The sequence below is a fragment of the Zootoca vivipara genome, chromosome 3, assembly GCF_963506605.1.
Source record: "Zootoca vivipara chromosome 3, rZooViv1.1, whole genome shotgun sequence".
Lineage (NCBI taxonomy): Eukaryota > Metazoa > Chordata > Lepidosauria > Squamata > Lacertidae > Zootoca > Zootoca vivipara.
Window position 1 is genome coordinate 73246601 of NC_083278.1, and position 15899 is coordinate 73262499.

The 15899-nt window shown below is 46.1% G+C and overlaps 1 protein-coding gene across 1 annotated transcript in view; it reads right to left on the reverse strand.

The window, feature by feature from the left end:
- Nucleotides 1-12027, reverse strand: part of EGLN1 (egl-9 family hypoxia inducible factor 1) — a 28048-nt gene extending 16021 nt beyond the window's left edge. The window contains exon 1 of the mRNA XM_035108453.2: nt 10569-12027. Within this exon, the coding sequence (XP_034964344.1) occupies nt 10569-11537 (969 nt within the window). The 5' untranslated portion in view covers nt 11538-12027. The remainder of the gene's footprint in view (nt 1-10568) is intronic.
- Between the last annotated feature and the right edge of the window lie 3872 nt (nt 12028-15899).

The following is a 15899-nucleotide window of genomic DNA, read 5'->3' on the forward strand; positions in this document are numbered from 1 at the left end:
AAATCCTTTGTTAAACTGCTTCCTTATTTGGGATCATGAACAGGCATCTGTTTGTACAACACAGCTTCTTCTTCCCTTCACCACCCCTGTGCTCGGGGGCAGATTTTGGGGGTGCACAAAGGAGGGGAGAAAGAGGAGAAAATGGAAGACCTGTTGTGCAAAAAGAATTCCTGGATGTCACCCATTGTGATTACTTTGGGGGTAATTTTCGCTAACCCTCAAATAAATTTCAATCCCTCTCACAAACATAAGTTTTATTTTCCATGCGAAGCACAAAGGTGACAAGGAAGAAAAACACAGTGTCAATTTCCATCTTCCCCGACCACTGGTCCTGTTAGCTAGGGATCATGGGAGTTGTAGGCCAAAACATTTGGAGGGCCGCAGTTTGGGGGTGCCTGGTATGAAGTAAAACAACTGATCTCCTTGTGCTCATGGAAGGGCTTTTGATCCAGCAGATACATCAACTAGCAGAACAGTGGAGGCAATTACCGTGTTTCTCCTAAAATAAGACACGTCTTATATTTATTTTTCTGCCCAAAAAACACAACATGGCTTATTTTCAGGGGATGTCTTTTTTTTTTTAAGCTACTACCCTGGGAGGCTCGGCCCGCCGCTGCCACAGCCGACGTCCTCCCAGGCGGAACGCTCCGCAGCGCTTTGCCCCACAGCGAGCCCTTCAAGGCGCCGCCACCGCCGCCACCGCCGTTGGCCACCAGGTGCTGCTGCGGATGCGATGTCGGCTCCTCCTTCCGCTGGCCGCCGCTCATTGTCCTTTTCGGCCGCCGCCGCCTCCCTCCCTCCCCGCCGGGCCGCTGCTGGGTTGGGGCTCGAGCGGGAGCCGGCAATGACAGGCGCGCCGCCGCTGCCTCCCTCCCTCCCCGCCGGGCCGCTGCTGGGTCGGGGCTCGAACGGGCGCCGGCAAAGACAGGCGCACCGCCGCCGCCTCCCTCCCTCCCCGCCGGGCCGCTGCTGGGTCGGGGCTCGAGTGGGAGCCGGCAAAGACAGGCGCGCGCTGCTGTCTTTGCCGGCTCCCGCTCGAGCCCCGACCCAGCAGCGGCCCGGCAGGGAGGGAGGGAGGGGGCGGCGGTGCGCCTGTCTTTGCCGGCGCCCGTTCGAGCCCCGACCCAGCAGCGGCCCGGCGGGGAGGGAGGGAGGCGGCGGCGGTGCGCCTGTCTTTGCCGGCTCCCGCTCGAGCTCCAACCCAGCAGCGGCCCGGCGGGGAGGGAGGGAGGCGGCAGCGCGCCTGTCTTTGTCGGCTCCCGCTCGAGCCCCGACCGAGCAGAGGCCCGGCGGGGAGGGAGGGAGGCGGCGGCGGAAGAGGATAATGAGCGGTGGCCGGCGGAAGGAGGAGCCGACGTCGCATCCGCAGCAGCACCTGGTGGCCAGCGGCGGCGCCTTGAAGGGCTCGCTGTGGGGCAAAGCGCTGCGGAGCGACTCAGCGAGACCCAGCGGGACCCGGGAGAGACAATACCCCAACACGTCTTATTTTTGGGGGATGTCTTATTTTTTTTCTTTCGAAAATCGTGCCATGGCTTATTTTAGAGGCACGTCTTATTTTAGGAGAAACACGGTATTGCCGATTTCCTTTCCCCCTGCAGCAGCTACTTCCAACCTGTTCTCCCAACTCTCTAGAGCTGGTTTGTGTGCTGGGGTGGGGGCAGGGCACTGACAGTGTAAGGCAGGGGCCAGCAAATCTTTTCAGCAGGGGGCTGGTCCACTGTCCCTCAGACCCTGTGGTGGGCCGGACTATATTTTTTTGGGGGGTGTGTGTGAACTAATTCCTATGCACCACAAATAGCCCAGAGATGCATTTTTAATAAAAGGACACATTCTACTCATGTAAAAACATGCTGATTCCTGGACCGTCCGCTGGCTGGATTTAGAAGCAATTGGGCCAGATCCGGCGCCCGGGCCTTGGTTTGCCTACCCATGGTGTAAGGGAAAGAACCAGCAAAAATAGTGTCCCCTCATCTTCCTTTAGTAGATGTCTCCACTAAATCAAAAGCACTTCGTGAACTCAAGGATATGCACATATAGCTTATAAGGTCCTGAAAATTAGCATCTGCTTAGCATTGTGCTCTGAGATTACTTAGGCTCTCTGCATAAAAGTTGCTCGTTTTTTACTGTAGTGAAAGCTATCTTCTTTTCACACTGACAGTTTCATGAGTAGAATTGTCCTCCCATAATGCTACTCCTGTTGGGATCCTGGTTATTTAGGGGAAAAGAACCAACCATGTAGTATTGTAATTTTTTGTTACAATTTATACTATTCAGGGTCTGTCAACATCACTGGTTAAGGGAAAAGAAAAAATATCCAATGGCAAGTCATTGATTCTAAAATTGGATTTGATGAATGGAGCGGAAGTTTTGCCCCACCTGTCTATGAAGTCCACAGAAGCCCCTTTTCATACAAAATAGAGGTGGCTCCTCAGCTAAGCTAGGTACGCTCTAACATGGTCTGCTCTTTGTAGTTAGGGAACCCATAAAAGCTTGTGCCACAATAAATCCATCAAGCCTTTATATTGCCATACTTTTGTCACAAACTACAAAAATACCTTCTAAACTGTAACACAATTGTGGTTTGTATTCAACAAAATAAGAGTATATCCACTGAAATAAGGGGATTTAAGTTAGTCACATTCATTGATTTCACTTTGTTTATTCTGAATATGGCTAACAGTGGCTACAACTCTGAATCTTTTTCAGGACTTTGACAAATATAGGAATCCAGGTCCTGAATGCCCACTGAAGGAGGTTCTTCTACTGTTTCAGTTAAACAGAGAAGTATACATTTGGGGGAGGGGGAAACTCACACCTTTATTTGTTGTTGTTTTTTGGCCAGCTTTTTACTAACTAAACATTTGCAAAATATGGGCTATTTCAAATCAACAGTTACCATATAGAAAAGAGCACTAGATTTAGATGGGCATATGCTTAAAGTTTATACAAACTTCAAAGCTGTAATTCAGCAGTCCAAGTTGTATTTATGTTTTCAATACAGTTAATCTTAAATCCTAAAACACTCAGGCTAGATCCCATTTATAGACTCACTGAGGAATGTCAACAAGGGGCATGCAAAACTAATGGAAGATGGATGGAGCAGAGTGCCCAAGCAGCAATCTGTGGTTGAGCATAGTCTAAACACTGCCAACAATTGTCAAGTTTTATCCCACTATACAACACTGAATCTGTACATATGGCTGGTCTCCAAGATTAAATAAATCTTAGGGCTTTAAGCAAGAACAAAAGATGTATCTTTTAGCTGGCAGGATAACACTATCATTTTCCTTTAAACCACATTCTCGTATCCCAACTGTTTGAACTTCAGAAAACATTTCTGATTAAAGCCAGGTTAGCAGTGAACAAGCAATACCAAAGCTCCTCTATGGCTTCCTCTGCCAACATTCTTCATTCTTAAGACAGCAACATTCCTTATGTTCCATTTCTGGCTTTTATCAAATCAAGGCTATGCAATGGAGGGCAATTCCTGCATCCTTTTTAACAAAAAGAGGTTGGAAATGAAGCAAATTACTGACAAATAATCACAGGAACTACTTCTTTGCTATTCTTATCATCTATGGTCTGGGAAACAAAAATTAATTTTAGGCACCATTGTCATTTTCTAATGTTATACAGTATTTATTACGCATTATGTAACTTATGAAGAATTAGTGCACAATTTGGCTGTTTCCCCTTCCTTATTTCCTTTTGAATCATGCATACATTTAGATTTCAAGTCTGCAGATAGAGATGGTACTGTTTTATTTTGTTTATATAAAGTTTTAGATGCTTTACAAATAATAATCTAATTCTTTTTATAAAAATTACTCAGCACTGTCACTCAATTAGAGTTTCATTTCAAATCTCTCTCTCTCTCTCTCCCTCCCTCCCTCCCTAATAAATATAATTTTACTTTCTGAATGGCAGCTCAAGTATGAAATGGAATAAAAACCAGTGCTTATATGCCTACATTTTATCAGCAGAGTGGCATAACTTGTTCACAGAAGAAGGGCTGAAGAGCAGTTGTTCTACAAAGTTTAACCACCAATGAAGTTCAGTAATACAAAATGATAAAGTGTTCTAGGGAGCAGTGATGTGAGGTGGAATTTTTTTCAAGTGCTTTCTTTTTTTCTGTGGAAATAAGTTAATTAGTAACAATAATTGGATATAAATTGCAAATACATTTAGATAATCTTCACTATTTCCAGGCTGTGGAATCAATATATCATGTAACTATAAATTAATTAATTTTGTATACCATCCTATACCCATAGATCTCAGGGCAGTTCACAACATAAAATCACAATATAAAAAACAGAAATACATTATAAAAACAAAGATAATAATCCTCCCCTCCACAACATATTTTAAAAGGGCATCAGATGTCAATCAACCAAAGGCCTGGTTAAAGAGGAAGGTTTTCACCTGGTGCCAAAGGTGTTTTAATAAAGGGGCCAGCCTTCTTTGGGCTGTTCTTTGGGCTGCTAAAATTTATTAGCATATCAATAGTTTTCATTACCATTGTTTTTTCCTTATATTTAAAGAACTTCAAGGATGGACATGTCTGGGTATGCATCAACTCTGTGTGGGCTCTGAATAATGAGGCAAACTATAGAGATTTCAGAGGTTTCTTCCCAAGGTGAACTATGTTGTCAATAACCAAACAGACAGAGGGCCCACAAGAATATATGTACAGTATTCCAATTAAAAATCTATGTAGTATAATATCCCCACACACATTTCTGGTCAACTACATGTTGTATATTGATACAAAAAATTAACATGGGTACTTCTTTAAGGTTTTGCTTACTAAATATAAGTAAAATAAAACAAACCACCCTGAGAAACGTGGGGTGATGCGTGTCTGAGGAGAGTGTATTCTCTGTGGCAGCCCTTAAGTGGCAGAATTATCTTCCCACAGAGGTATATCTGGCACATTTACGGTATTATACAACTTTCATTATAGGCTGAATACACATCTCTCTACTATGCATTTGACACCTGAGAGATATTTTTAGGACCCACCCTGTTCTTCAGATTGTAAATTGTCTTAAATGATTTAAATCTTTTTATTTTTACATTGTTGTAATCAGCCCTTCAATCTGATGGTGATGGGAAAGTAAGAAATCAAAGTCAAATCTAGTAGTAGTAGTAGTAGTAGTAAAATATTATTTTTTGTGCAACCTAGCCACTATTTTAGACTAATCCTCACCTCCACAGCCCCAAGTCCATACCTGCAGCAACCTAGTCAACCAATATCAATATTAGCTAACATTTTATTTAGCAAGTTATATGAAGTTTTATTAGCTCAAGCTGTTCTTATCAACTTGTGAGGTTTCTGTTTTGTTTGCTTTTCTTTACAAGGCTAAATGACAACTTCCTTCACAACTGACCAATAGGATTTTAATTTCAATTAACAAGCTTTAGTTGAGATTCCTGCCTTGTAGGGGTGGACTAGATGATCCTAGGATACATTCCAACTCTAGAATTCTAAGCAATAATAACATACTTAATGATTTTTTAATTTTGATTTTACTTTGGGGTAAATGTTAACCAACTAGTAGAGAAATGGAGACAATAATGCAAACAAGGCTCTAGTGCAAACTGATACTTTAAAGGCACTGAAAGTCAGCCACATTTACTAGAATACTAATTAAAGAAAACACGCAGTAATTCAAATTTGACACTGTTCAAATGTCAGTACTGTTCAGTACTACCTATTGAAGTTATGGTACATGCCATGACAATTAAAAGGCTTTCCAAGCCAAAAAACACACAAGCCGTGGTCTAACCTCATCAGCAATGGATTGTTACAGAACTGGGCTCAGAGTAGCCTGCTTGCAAAAAGGTCTTTTAACCTTCTTTAAAATTCCAATCTATAACCTAACAAATCAAACTGGGTACAGGGAGACGTTTTGTAATTCCTTTCAAGACCATTTAGTTTTATTGGCTTTATACCTATTTAACTAAAACAAGGAGGTGTTTCCTCTGTATATCTAAAACAGAGGTTAGGAAGTGGCAATAAGTGACAGAGTCAACACAATAAAACTGCAAGCTCACAGCAAGATGTGATAAATGCAGGTAGCCACAGTGATCTAGAACAAATAACCCCAGAAGTAGTACAAGGGTAATACTTTTGTTTGGCCCAAGTAAAATGCCTTACATAGCGTCAGATCACTGGTCCATCTAGCTCAGTATTGTTTACACCACATTCTCCTACCTGGTGACCTTCAGTTATTTTGGAATACAACTCCAATCAGCACCAGCCAGCACAGTCAATGGACTGGGATGATGGGAGTTATAGTTGAAAACACCTGGAGAGCACCTCCATTAGAGAAAGCTGGCTTACACTGACTAACAGCAGCTCTCCAGAGTTAAAGGTGGAAGTCTTTTCAAGCCCTAGTTTGAGAAATTGTACCTGGGAACTTCTGCATTCAAAGCATGTGCTTTACCACTGAACTATGTATTCTCTTGCCCCATATACTAAGCAAACCCAGAATGTGTTGACTTGCCTTCTGTCTGTGCCATGTTCGTCTGAACACACAGACTAGTTGCATTGGTCTATTAAGACTTGAAAATCTACAACTTCCAAATATCCAAATGGTGTAGCACAACACTGTTAGAAACAGGATGGGAAACTACAATTTTTGGGCTGAAAACTAAGTCTAACCAAAATGTGGAGCCTTGTATATAGGACAAGGAGAAATGGTGGTAATGGCAGCTGCTCCAAGTGGAAAAGTCAACGGGTGACAAGTGCCTGAAAGAGTTTTAAAATGGCTCTTACTGGTTTGTATTCCATTATTATTTTTAAAAGGACATCTTTATTTCAATTCCCCAGACACAAATCAGGTATTTGCTCATTACGAATAGACAAAAACCCTTTAAGGTAACATAATGCTATACAGAATATTGTCAAAGGAAATATTCAAAAATGGATTTTCTGCACGACAGTGTCCTGAAAAGATGTTTACAAGCAGTTAAGCACTGTTGTATTAGAAAAAATTCTAACTGATTTTAAGTTAAAGCTATTTTAATGGCCTATCTTTTACTAATCCTGGGGTCTGTAAATAGCCACACACCTTCAAAAGACAAGTTTTACTAATACCAGTCTTCTTTGGGGTTTTAAAATTTCATGCTTTGTTTTGATAGCAGGACTGGTCACTTCTGCGGACTTGTCTGAAAGACTGGACTAACCTAAGTCTAAATCTTTTTACATATCCACTGCCCCAATATTAAACATGTTAACACAGGTCTCTCTCAATTTGTGACACTAAGCACACTTTTATACACCTGTTTCATTTCCCTACACACATATTAACCTACAGGACTTTTAAGAAGTTATCTGCCTATCTGCTCCATAATCATAACATTATATTTAAATGCTTGGTATGCCTTTAACGGAAGTACAATAAAGTCTGCTTAATAAGCTGTATTCTGGGGGGGGGGGGCAAACTTTTTTGCAGAGGAAGTTTTATACTGTATATGTTAAGCACCTTCTTATCTAGCACTTTGTGGATGGCTACCTCAGCGACTCCCATATGCTTAAGCCTGGGTGCTTGTATAGATCAAGTCTCACAATTTAGGAGAGTGCACTAACAGTTCAATCCTATACATGTCTATTCAGAATTAAGTCCCACTGAGTTCAATGGGACTACTCCCAAATAAGGGAGTTATGATGTTTCAAACTATCTGCAACCAGTGTTTGGAACTCCCATTGTTCTAGGCGCATTTTGCCACAGGGAATTTCATTAACACAAGCAGTTTCTGAGTTCTGGGTGCAGTACAGCACCTAAGATTTCAGATTAAAATTGCAAAGTGGAAGGACCTTTCCCTGCCTCTTCACTTCCAGCTACTCTTTGAAGACTGGAGAAGAGACCTTCTTAAGAATATTAGGGAGGTTGGGAGGTGAAGGACTAGACCATGTGAAAACTGAACACAATATTTTAACAGCAGTTCATTCATTTTCAGCTTTGTATTCTTGTCATAAAAAGTACGCCTAGACATTCCGTTGTTGCACCCATAACCTAGGTTTAATGTGCCATTTAGCTCCTAGCTTTCATATCTGTTTCTAACACTGTCTGCAACGTATTTATTTACTGCTAACAGCCTGCTAGATATTGTATCAAAATATAAATATAATGTGGTCCCTGTACGGAGATTTATAGGTTAAATTAAAGGGGCAAGTCTATGATAACTGTCAACAGAATATAGAATCAACATTTAAACAGATTATGCTGGCCACAAAGGCAAAGCTAATCATATCAGAACACTAAAGGTGAAACTGTATCAGAATGTTTAGAATAGAGATATTTCAGAATATTCCTTAATTAACTGAAGGGCTGCACAATCCACAACAAGAAATATGAGATGATCCTTTGCCCCTCTACAGCCGCAGATGTAGTAGGCATACTTGTGACATTGAATGGATTTATAGAGCCTTTCTCTCTTAATGATATTCTGATGACTTAAGAAGTTCAGTTCCCTGTAATGTCTAGGTATGTTGCTACCTTATATCAATGTTCACATTTGAAATTAGTCATGCTGAGTTTCATGCCAAACACTGTTTCACAATTAGTTTCCACTGGTATTTAGCAAAGGTACAATTCTGCTAATTTTTTATAATTTAATTAAAGCCTAGTACTGTATATCATATTGTCTCACATTGCACATGCAAATACAACTGTTAAATGACAGTTTTATTTGCATGTTCTTTATAACACTGGTAGATGGGATCAGAACATCTTCCTAGATAGTATATATTCTCTAGGTTATGGTTTTTTGGTTTTGTTTAGTAAACATGAATTCAGATTACAATGGTTCCCCTTAAAGGGCTTTGATACATGCTGCTGAGACAGCAGAACTATCAGGCACATGCACTAGTTTCAGATATCAGTTCTCACCCAACCTTATCATATTGGTTACAGGTCAGAAAAAAGCAATTGTGAAGTAGTCCTAGATACTACTGGCAGTTGTACCACCTCCAGCTAGGTTGACAGAACCACAGAAGGGAAATTTTATTTGATAATATCCGGTCACAATACTGTTCACATATGATGGTGACAGCACTTATATGAGGAAACACATAGTTCTTAACAATAACTTTATTTTGTGACTATCTTGATTTTAACTCTTGTCACAATACCTAGCTTAAAAGATGAAATATTACTGTGCTAGTAAAATTACATAATCCCTAAACTCCAAAATCCATAGCTGGCCAAGTGTCACAAAACTGCAGCAAACTTTTGATTTCTTCAGAATTCACCATCAGGCAAGATGTTATACAACTCAGGGGGTGGGGTCAAGGAAAACGTTATTTCTTGCCTAATTAAGAATTATGGAGAATCTAAAAGCTCGCCACAATTTTGTGACATTCTGGATAGTCCTCAGAAAGGTACTTGACCAACTGTGGATTTTGGAGTTTTTTCCATTATGGGTCAACATGGGTAAGTTTGCTTTTTATAACTACTGTTGGTGCTGAGCACTAAAGTTTTGATGAGTGGAGTATCCGGGGGTAAATACTGTATTATGCTCCTGGCATCTGAAACTTTGATTTGATGTCCAACATATCCTATTTTAAATGCTGATAGTGTATAAATATTATCACACCTCTGCTACACATATCTTGATAAATAGAGGGAAGGGCACTGAACCTCCAGGAACATCAACAATATGTGAGGTTGGTTCATTTCAGAGCTAATTAATCAGGTACACAAAACTGAGGAGATACACACCTAGTTTTGAACATGGCACAATCAAAACTGATTCAGTAGTGTCACAAATCCAGCAATACGCCACACTACTATATCATCTTTTTATGACTTATTCTCCTGGACTACTGGACTCTGTGAAGCTTTATCATTTTCAACAAAGTTTTTAGTGCTTAAGAAACACCTGATTATAATACCTCCACTTGTTGCAAGGCAGAAGCGAATTGCCTAAAAGTTAGCAGTAGAGCTACCAGAGTTATCAGTCAGGCTCTCAAGCTGACTATAAGTCTTTGGTGGGAGTGATGGACAGAGTGCAGTAGCTCTTTATGAATGGAAGGATCCTACACTACTTCTTCCCTGACCACACCCATTTGATTTGAGTAGCAATGCAGTGTCAATTTACTGTGGTCCCCTTACAATCACAGCTACAAGCCAGTGTAGCACAATCACAACAGTATTAATTATGTGCTTAGGGAATCAATGCAGTAATATTAGATATTCTCAGCATTCTTCCCTTGTGGACATGAAAACGTGATATGGATACGGCTGCTTGAGTTGTGGGCAAAAACAAGTTTTGCCAGCACATCCAGCTAAGTTTAACATTAACTATGCATTAGGATAGCAACCTTCAAGAATGTGGGAACCCTTCGCTGACTCTAGCCCTCGCCATTGTCATTCACCAACCATTTGAGAATCTTGCCTTTTAAGCTGCTCTGAAATATAATATTCCTGAAAATAAGCGTGACTAGGGAATTCAATAAAGAGGAAGGGAGCCACCATCGGCCAGTGAAAGTCGTGAACTTCGCAGCAGTTGGAAGGTTAGAGATGGTGAGAGGGGGGAGGGGGAGGGGTGTCACTCACTTTCGTCCTGCCGTTGATTTTGTAGTTGCCCAGCTTGCCATTGCAGTGGCGAATGAGATCGTCCATACTGTTCATGAGCTTCCCAATGGTCATGCAGCCGGGCTCCTTGCCTTCCACCCAGGTGATTTTGTCGCCGCGGATGTCCCGAGAGGAGTCACTCTTCTGGCTGACCAGCTGCCCGTCCGTGAAGTGCCCGGTGTGGTGCAGGGCGCGCACCTCCTGCTCGATCTGCCCGCCCAGCTCCTTGCCGAGGAATTCGTCCACCACGCAGATGCCGTGCTTGTTCATGCAGGGCACGATGTACTCCAGCGCTAGTCGCTGCGGCACTAGGGACTTCATCTGCCCGTTGGGGCGCAGCGACTCCTCCGCGCTCAAGTTGGATTTATCCCGGTAGAGGAGCGCCGCCTTCCCGGCTCCGGGAGCCGCGGCGGCCGCTTCCTTGCCCTCCTCCCCTTCCTGCCCTCCGCTCTCTGGCGCCACTTTGGCAACGTGGTTGTTCGTTACTGCCGCCGCCGCCTTCTTCTCTTCCGAGGTAGAGTCCGGCTGCGGCTTGGCCGGGAGCGCCGTTACCTTCTTGGCGGCGGCGGTCGCCCCCTCTCCTTCTGCGGAGGGCTGGTGGGGGCGAGCGTGGCCGTGGCCCTGGTGTCGCTCGCTGCCGCCGCCGCTCCGGGGCTGAGCAACGCCCCCTGCCGCCGCCGCCGCGCTCGGCTCGCTCCCCCGGCAGATGAGCTTGTGCTTCTTCCAGTCCTGGCGCTGGTGCTCTTTGCTACAATAGAAAGAGCTGCGGCAGCGCCCGCAACGCAGCAGGTTTTCCATCTTCCCGCACAGCTCGCAGTACTGCCGGTCCCGCTCGCTGCTGGCGCTGCAGCCGCCGCCACCACCGACACTGTTACTGTCGCCGCCGCCGCCGCCTTGTCCGGCCCCGCCGCTGTTGCTGTCGCCGCCACTCCCACCGCTGTCATTGGCCATGTTGCCGCGTCCCGCTCCTCGGTCGCCCCTGCTTCTCCTCGAGCAGCCTTGGGAAGGAGAAGGAGGCGAGCGGCTCACTTCATCATGGCCGACCCCAGTCAGCGCTGCGGCCCCCGGCTGCCTCGCCCGCCTCCCGCTCCTCTCCTGGTGGGCGGAGGACAGTCAGCCACCAAAGCCCAGCGCCGCCGCCTCCTCCGAGGCTCGCTTCTGTCACCGCCTCATAGCGGCGGCGAGCCTCGGTGGCGGGGCAGGGAAGCAGCCCCTCTCCCGCCGAGACTGCCCGGCCCTTTCCTGCCCGGCCTCAGCCTGGAGCGCTGAGGGGGGAAAGCCGTCGCCTAGTGCCGGCGCGAGCCCCTCTGCCCCCACCTCGGCCTGCCTGCCTCCCTCCTCACTCGCTCGCTCTGGCTGGAGCCGAGCGCGGCGGAGGAGGAGTTTGCGCCGCCACTCACGGGCTGCGCTCTGCACGTACGCCACTTCCAGTCAGCCAGCGCGAGAGGGGAGGGGGCCGAGAGGGCTGTCTCGCGCGCGCGCCTGCCTGCCTTCGAAGTGGGCGGGCGGGGCGGCAAAAGTGAAAGGGGGCCGGGGCAGTCGCCACCTCCTCCCCAGCAGAGGCGGGCCGGGAAGGCCTCGCCACGCGCGGTTGGCGGGATTCCACCCTCTCTTCCCCTCTTTCCTGTGTGAGGAGGGCCGGGGGAGAGCGGCCACATGGCTGTAGCTCAGAAGGGGTCCTTTCACTGTTGAGTAGGCAGACCGCAGGCTGAACGGGTCTACTACTTTATAGGTAGGTAGCCGTGTTGGTCTGACGTAGTAGAAACAAAATAAAAAAAAATTCCTTCCAGTTGCACCTTAGAGACCAACTAAGTTTGTCATTGGTATGAGCTTTCGTGTGCATCTGAGGAAGTTGCATCTGAGGGTGTATCTGAAGAAGTGTGCATGCACACGAAAGATCATACCAATGACAAACTTAGTTGGTCTCTAAGGTGCTACTGGAAGGGTTTTTTAATTTTGTTTCTACAACTTTATAGTTATTCGAAGGTCCACCAGCCAGAGCTAGTTGAAAAACGGGGAGAGGGGAGGAATAAGTACGTTTCGCAATACTCGAGAGCAGTATACGCACATGCTGCTTAGCTGCTGGAGGAGTGAGCTCAAAGTTCTTTCACACACAGTGAATCACACCTCAAGCTTTCCTGTTATTCCTGTCTAATTCAACATCCAGAAGACCTGCTGGTTGTTTCTTGTTACTGCAAATCTTTGGAAGTCTTCCTGATCTACTACAATGATTCCATGGTTCTAACCCGGCTGAAGAGCTAACAAAAATGCATCCAGAACTACCTTCTGCCGAAAGAACCTGCTGCCCCTTGCGTCAATGGTGCCCTTTGCACAAGTCTTGCATTACATGGAATTGAAAGTGGAGTTTCCTTAATTCCAGAGTGGGGGCACACTCCCTGGCACAGATGGGTAAGCAGTGTAGTAGCCTTGGTTTTGAAAAAGATGCATCAGCTATACTTACAGAGCAGTCTAATGCAGGGGTCCCCAAACTAAAGCTCGGGGGCCGGATGCGGCCCAATCGCCTTCTAAATCCGGCCCGCGGACGGTCCGGGAATCAGCATGTTTTTATATGAGTAGAATGTGTCCTTTTATTTAAAATGCATCTCTGGGTTATTTGTGGGGCATAGGAATTTGTTCATTCCCCCCCAAAAAAATATAGTCTGGTCCCCCACAAGGTCTGAGGGACAGTGGACCGACCCCCTGCTGAAAAAGTTTGCTGACCCCTGATCTAATGTATCCACATGGCCACTACCCATCTACCAGCGCAAAAAACCTGCATCCAAACCCCACTGAGAGGGGCTGAGGCTAGAGAGTGGGGAAGCAGCCCCCAGCAAGCCTGGCTACCATGTGCAAAGGGGCCCAGACATACCACCAGGGAGGTGTCCAAGCATTTCAAGCAGATTCATTAGAGCCAGGAGTTGCCTTCCAGGGGGTCCCTTGCCATCTGTGGTTGGGCTCCACATGGCCTTAAGCTGAGGCAGTCTCTGGGCCCTGCTGCCACCCTGGGACTTCCCCCGGTTACAAGTCTCTCTGACAACTCCCACAGCAACTTGCCACATCCAGCATACCTGGTCTATCAAGACACACAGCTGTTTGCGATGCTGGGATGCTCATTTTGCAGGGAGGCAACATGGTGTTTAACCCCTGAATGCCCACCCTCCATGGATTTGTGTCTCCCTCCACAGAGCCGCTCAGCAGAAAGCCTTCTGTCATTGTGCAGCTCTATTGGGCACTATTTCTGTTAGCATATGTGCTAGATCAGGGGTCCCCAAACTACGGCCCCCGGGCCGGATGCGGCCCAATCGGCCTTCCAATCCGGCCCGCGACGACTCCCGCCGCCCGCTCTCACGGCGCGCGGCGCAGCGACGATCTAAAAAATCGCCGAAAATCCTTTGTGCGCATGCGTATGGGCCTCTCCCGACCCGGAAGAGGTCATTTCTGGTGCACTTCCGGGTCGGGGGAGGCCCATACGCATGCGCACAAGCGATTTTTGGCGATTTTTTTCCCGCCCGTGTGCGTGTGCGCATGCGCACGGGCGCGCACTCCCCCGCCCTCCGGCCCGCTGCGCGCGCACTCCCCTGCCCTCCGGCCCACCGCGCGGTCGGCGCGGCGGGCACCGGCCCGCCGCGCAGAAAGTCTGGGGACCCCTGTGCTAGATCAACACATTTGCCACCAGGAAAAGTTGCACTGTGCCATCCCCCAATACCTGTGGCCCCTTCCCTGTCTGACATTGAGTGCCTTTGGTCCCTTTTTTTGGGCAGGAAGCCAATAGAGGAGCTATACTGCTCCTGACATCCTGCCCCAGCAATGATGAGGAATGCAAAAGTGACCCCACTGCCATTTTGCCTACCCCCTGCTTTGAGCCTCCACCCCCAAACTTGCCATATACATTTTATCTGTCCTGAATCGTCCAACATTCAGCTTCACTGGCTGTCCATAAGTTCTAGCGTTATGAGAGAGAGGAAAAAGCATCTCTATCCACCATTCTACACCATGCATAGCCTTACACACTTCTACATGCCACCTCTAAACCAGGCATCCCCAAACTTGGCCCGCCAGATATTTTGGGACTACAATTCCCATCATCCCTAGCTAACAGGACCAGTGGTCAGGGATGATGGGAATTGTAGTCCCAAAACATATGGAGGGCCAAGTTTGGGGGTGCCTGCTCTAAACTAAAGAGCCCCAGATGTTAACCTTTCCTCACAGGGGAGACACTCTCCATGGACTCCACTCCCCACCCTTTGTGAGTCCACCTCCTCAAAACTACTGCTCCTCTTCTTCCTCATCATTGCTTCCCCTGCTTGCTTGCCAGGCAGAGAGCTAATGAGCAAGCAGGCAGTGGCACCTATTGTTCCTCCTCCTCACCACCACCACCATCAGGGCCTGGGCCAGAGTGACAGGCACAAGCAGGTTGCAATGGCTGAAGAGGAAGAGCAAGTCCAGGGGGCTCTTGTCAATTAGCCCCTGCTGGGATGTGGTCCTTGGCAAATGCCAAAATATACTGATCTTTGATGCCAGTTGTCTCCAGGAAGGTAATGAAAGGAGGAAAGGGGGGTATTGAAAGTTGAGGGTTGTTGTTAGAAGGGAGGGAACAGCTAACACTGTTTTTGGTGCCATGGAAAAAGGTTGCTTTTCAGAAAGGCTACATGCACCTATTTAGAAAAGTGGACAAGACCTTTATCAAAAACATTTTAAAGTGTGTATCACAGACAATTTTGGGCATTTGTGGTGTCAATAGGTGCCTGTGATAATCACATAGCCTTCCACCAGTACAAATATTATTAATGTTACTAGTGTGGGATCAGGGTCATGCCAGCAACAACAGTTTGTGGCCTGAGTACAGAGGTACCTCAGTTTATGAACTTAATCCGTTCCGGAAGTCCATTCTTAAACCAAAACTGTTCTTAAACCGAGGCGCACTTTCTCTAATGAGCCCTCCCACCACTGGTGCCCTTCCATCGTTCGGATTCCGTTCTTAGACCGAGGTAAAGTTCTCAAACCAAGGCACTATTTCCGGTTTTGCGGAGTTTGTAAATCAAATTGTTCTTAAACCGGACTGTTCTTAAACCGAGGTACCACTGTACTGGCAATTTTAAAAGCGAGTTGATTTTAAACCTATTTTCAGTTTTATTGTATGATTGTAAATGTGTGATTCATGAATCATTATCATCAACAACAACATCCATATCTACTCTGAAAAGATGACACTTGAGTCCCCCATAACGAAATAATTATAGGCACAGTAATCTTCGCTAGCCCATATATTGAATGGGCAGTGGGTGTTTGGATATTATATGACTGCTAGATTCT